The 4,977-nt window shown below is 41.2% G+C and overlaps 1 protein-coding gene across 1 annotated transcript in view; it reads right to left on the bottom strand.

Moving 5' to 3' along the window:
• CALCR (calcitonin receptor) overlaps positions 1–4,977 on the bottom strand; it is a 110,485-nt gene that overhangs the window by 6,316 nt on the left and 99,192 nt on the right. Inside the window, exons 10-13 of the mRNA XM_010839774.1 lie at positions 4,663–4,723; positions 4,520–4,586; positions 1,932–2,147; positions 792–833 (exon numbers count right to left, since the gene is read on the bottom strand). Coding sequence (XP_010838076.1) covers positions 792–833; positions 1,932–2,147; positions 4,520–4,586; positions 4,663–4,723 — 386 coding nt within the window. The remainder of the gene's footprint in view (positions 1–791; positions 834–1,931; positions 2,148–4,519; positions 4,587–4,662; positions 4,724–4,977) is intronic.

Raw genomic sequence — 4,977 nt, 5'->3', positions numbered from 1 at the left:
ATTTAATTAGGAATCAGGAAATCTGGGTTCTAGTCCTGGTTATAAGCTATGATTGTGACATTGTGCAAGTCACGTGATCTTTCTGGAGTTTTGATTTCTCACCTGACAAACGAGGGAGCTTTCAAATCACATTCTTTGCAGCCCTGGAAGTTCTTTGGTACAAATTTAAGCAGCTCCACTTATGTTTTACAAATTGGGCTTCCATGTAGAATATCATTGGAAGAAAGGGAACTCTGGCTAAAAAAACCCTTTAAAACACTGGCCATGTGGATCTCTAAGTTTTCCTGATCTAAATATTCAGGTAACAAATTACTTACTCCCTTTTGAGTCTTAACTCCAGGGTGATTTTCCAAGAGTTGAATAGGTGTTGTGACACTGGCATCAGGCAAATGGAAAAGAAGGCAGTGACTCAGGATAGACTGGCTAGATACTGGCTCTGCCCTAGTGATGGGTTGGTCCTTCCCAAGGGAATGGGGATGTGACTTGGGTTCTATGGGAACCCAGAATAGCTTTCACTGTTGCTTCTCAGGGTTCCAACCAGCTTACAGTACAATGCCAGGAAATGTGAATTTATCTACCTGTCTGGATAATATCTGCAATTGTACCACACAAGAACATAGATAAGATTCAACTTGCAGTAGTGGAAAAAATAAGATCGGGCTAGTCAGGAAACCCTGTAAGGTCAACTGTAGAAGTGAGAGATAGTGCAAAGCGCACAGAGGCCCTCGGGAGGTGGTAAAGTGCTGGCTTCATATAAAGAGGTGACACTATTACGTGAAATGCACGCTTACCTCGTGGTTGCAGAAGCAGTAGATGATGGCCACGAAGAATCCCTAAAAAGAGGAGGAAAAATGGAGCTGAAGTTATTTTTGTGTGTGTTGTGTTGTTTAGTAATCAATACAAATAGACAACCTGGAGAGGAATATTTCACTACGGCAATAGCAAGTCAAAGCTTGATGGAAAAACAATTACTACCACTCATGTCCAGGGCTTAGCTCCAAGACTATTCCATCAGGAATGACTTTTTCTCATAAGGATTCTATTTTTTGGCTACAAGGACTGTTCTCATTAATCTGGTTAATATATTGCTTCCCTTAACATGGAGACTTATAGCAGAATATGCTGATTATAGGGGATATGAAAAGAATTTTTGTACCCAAAAAATTTAAAAACGAGGCTCTTGTAGAGTTTAGTAGAGAGAACTTTTGCAAGCACACATTACAATGCATGGCTATAGGCCTGACTCTGACCTGTCTCCTTGTGGTGAACTAGCGCAGTCCTGTACCCACAGCTAAGTCCACCTCGTCAAACAGGACATGGATTTAGTAACTACTCTGAAGTTCCTGTCACCATTCAAGATTCCTGCGTCCCCAAGCTTGTGTCTAGAGAAATGGTCAGAATTGTTGATGATGATCCAGTTTGGAAAGCCAACTGGCATGGATTACATGGGTCTTCAACACTCTCCTCAAAAAAGTAAAACCCAATGTGGCCCTCAGATGTGGGGGAGAAGAAGAGGTCAACGACTGTGGGAGTAACTCTGTCCTCAGCACTGGGCAAGTGGGTCAATTTCTGGACAAATACTTCAGTTGTTGTTGTTTAGTCACTCAGTCACTTCTGACTCTTGTGTGACAGCATGGATGGTTGCCCGCCAGGCTCCTCTGTCCATGGGATTTCCAGATGTATTCTCAAAGTTCAGGCCTCCCATTTCCTGTTTCCTTGCCTAGTTTTAAGATTCAAAACGTGGGGAAGCAGGCAGTGAGGAAGACAGAGAGGGCCACCTCCCTTCCAGGTAATGCGTGTTCGAAAGGCTCATTCTCATCACAGAGGAGACCCAGACAACTGTGGCCCCTGCTCCAAGTAGCTGAGAGAGTGGCTGCATCCATGGTTCCCCCCTCACCCGGAAGTGAATCAGAGAGCGCATCACCCCTCACCTGGAAGTGAATCAGAGAGTGCATCACGAAGTCGTAGATCTTCCCAAGCACGGGGTGGGAAGGTCGCCAGGGAAGGATGACGAACTGGACCCCCAGAAGGGGCACCAGGATCAGGGTGGCCCTCACCGCCTTCAGGTATATGTACGAGTCCTCCTGCGATTCCTTTATTTTCTTCACAAGCACCCGGATGATGTTCAGCAGGAAGAAGAAGTTCAACTGCAAAGATTGACGATGTTCTGAGCAAATTCTCCCGGTGAACGTCCCTGAAGGACACCCCCTTGGGCCCAGTTCTTAGCTACCCAGTGTGTGTGGTGGGGTGGGGAGGAGGGCTTGCACCCACACTGGATGGAACACAAGAGACTGCCTGAGAACTGAGACCATCTGCTCCTTGTTATGACAACATGGAGCATCAGGGGGGCCAAATATTCTTTTTGAGCATGAATTAACATCCCTCCCTTTTTTTTTCTAAATGAGAAAATAATATCCTGAATATGTAACTATATTAGGTTCAAATCTAAGGAAGATGTTTTATTCTTTATTTAGGTTTTTATCGTTTTTCCAAAGGGAAGTAAAAAATGATATTTTTAGATATCACCTTCTTATCTTTTCATTAAGATTTCCCCCTTAGCTAGGACTAGTTAACTAAAAGTAAAATGGGGGTCTGAGAAATTTACTTGTAAAGCTTATGCAGTGGAGAAGGCTAACACAAACTACTTCTTGTTTTCTAGTAACACTGTTTAAAGGAAATCACTTCACAGAGGCATAATGTACATTCAATAGAGATTCTAAGTTTACAATTGGGAAGTTTAGACAAATGTATGTACCAGGGTAACAACCACTCCAAACAAGAAAAGAGCACTTCCACCACCCCAGAAAGCCCCCTCTTGCCCCTTTGCAGTCAACAACTCCATCCCCCCACCTCTAGTAGCCACTGATTTCTAGCATCATAGAAATGGGAGTGTGTATACACACACACACACACACACACACACACACACACATTGTGTATTCTTTGGTTACTTTGGTTTAACATACTATCTGTAAGATTCATTTGTGTTGTATATATTGGCATTTCATTCATTTTTACTGCTGAGTAGTACTGCATTATATTAATAATACACACGTAATTTGTTTATTCATTCTCCTGTTTATGGAAATTGCAATGGTTTCCAAAATTTGATTGTTATGAATAAGCAGGCAGTGAATACCTGTGTACAGGTCTTTGTGGGGGCATGTTTTCATTTGGAAAAGTGACCTAAGAGTGGAAGGCAAGGCCTGTTCACATGGGGAATGTATGTTTAACTTTATGAGAAGCTGCCAAACTGCTTTCCAAAGAGGTGGCTTCATGTTACACTCCCTCCAGCATTATGTGAGAATTCCAGCTGTTCTTCACGCTTGCCAGCACTTGGTATGGTCACTCTTTAATATCTGCTGTTCTTGTAGATCACAAAAAACTACTTTTGGCTGTGAAAGTTAGTTTTGAAACCAAGGTTGTTTTAACATTTTAATTGATCATTTATTTAAAAATAATCAGAGTGGTTTTTCTACCTGGAGTAGAAATAAATGTTGTTACCCCCAAAATTCAAGAAGGAAAGAGATCTTTAATAAAAATAAAATTCTTATGCAGTGGTGATAAATATTCAAGACCCACGTTAGTAGGTCCTTGTGAGCACAGTTGAACTAGTAAGTACATCGCTACTCTGAAAAATGGCAAAAGAAGTTGAATCTGCATTGGAAAGGCCAGGAAAGTCAGGAGACAGTCTGGGTGTGACCCAGTTTGATCAGTTACCAGTGGATGATTCTTCAGTACAGGAGAAGAGTATGATCTATGACTCCGACTGTTTTTATTTTTCTAATTCTTATCTGAAGAAAACAATCTTTGAGATTAATGGGGGAAATAATGTCTAAATATTAAATTTGATGGCTCTGATGATGGCCAACATATAGTAAACTATGGGTAGAAATAAAGAACTTGGATATAGATTCAGATAATCATAGTCTCTCCCTGCCCAACCTACTTGTCATGGGATTCTAAATGACTTAACTTGAGTCTTTGAGTCTAGTTTTCCTAATGAGTGAACCATCTTGATGTGTCCACTCTGAAGGACTGCTGTTAGCAAACAGCATGGCAATGTATGTGCAATGCCTGATACACTGTAAGTGCATGTTCAGTGGTAGTCATGATGATGGCTCGTGGACCAGAGGTGAGATGGAAGATGGTTTAGTTTGGCGGAGCCCAGTGGAAAATGGCGCAAGGGGACTTTGTGGTCTCTCTCATTCTTATCAGCAACATCTTCACCTTTGGTCTTTATCTTTAATTAGGAGAATTTATTGAATTGTCTAAAAAAAAAAAAACCCCACTGTATTGTTGCTGTGGCTTGTATAGAAAAAAGCTTATGCCCCTCCGCTCAATTGTATTAAATAAAAATCATTTTAAAAAAAAGATCCTTGGATCAAATTATTATTATAGATTATCATTAAATTAACTTCATTTTGGAGTTGGGCTACACATACTACATAAAACCATCTCAACAGAACACCCCAGAGAGATAACACTGTTAATAATGGATTTAAAAAGCAATTCTCACCACCAGTGCCCCCATGACCGGACCGTGGATGATGTAAAGCAGGTTGGTGTCCACACTCAGCCAGCAGCTGAATAAAAGAAGGGGGAATACATTAGTATCACATTTTATTTACAAATAAATTGACTAACAACCACAATACTTACTTGTCGTTGAATAACAGAGCCCGAGCAATAGCATGAGCAGTGCTTGGCAGCAGCGGGAGTCCTAAAATGGGAAAAAAAAAGTGCAAAAGCTATGACTACAGCTGGTTGGAAAGAACAGTGACAAATTCAACATCTTGTCAAGATGTCGTCCTGATGTTCTTGTGCAAATTATCTTTGGTCAAAGCAGATAAAATGCTCTTAGAACGTCACAAACTGTAACAGAGTTTGGTTAACAGCATCCAGTTACTTAAAAGCCTTTCACAAATTATCCAGTGTGGTAGGTACATGATGATGACCAGCAACTGAGACCAGAAA

The sequence above is a fragment of the Bison bison genome, unplaced genomic scaffold (genome assembly GCF_000754665.1).
Source record: "Bison bison bison isolate TAMUID 2011002044 unplaced genomic scaffold, Bison_UMD1.0 scf7180017864134, whole genome shotgun sequence".
NCBI lineage: Eukaryota > Metazoa > Chordata > Mammalia > Artiodactyla > Bovidae > Bison > Bison bison.
This window is presented reverse-complemented; position numbering and strand designations above follow the sequence as displayed.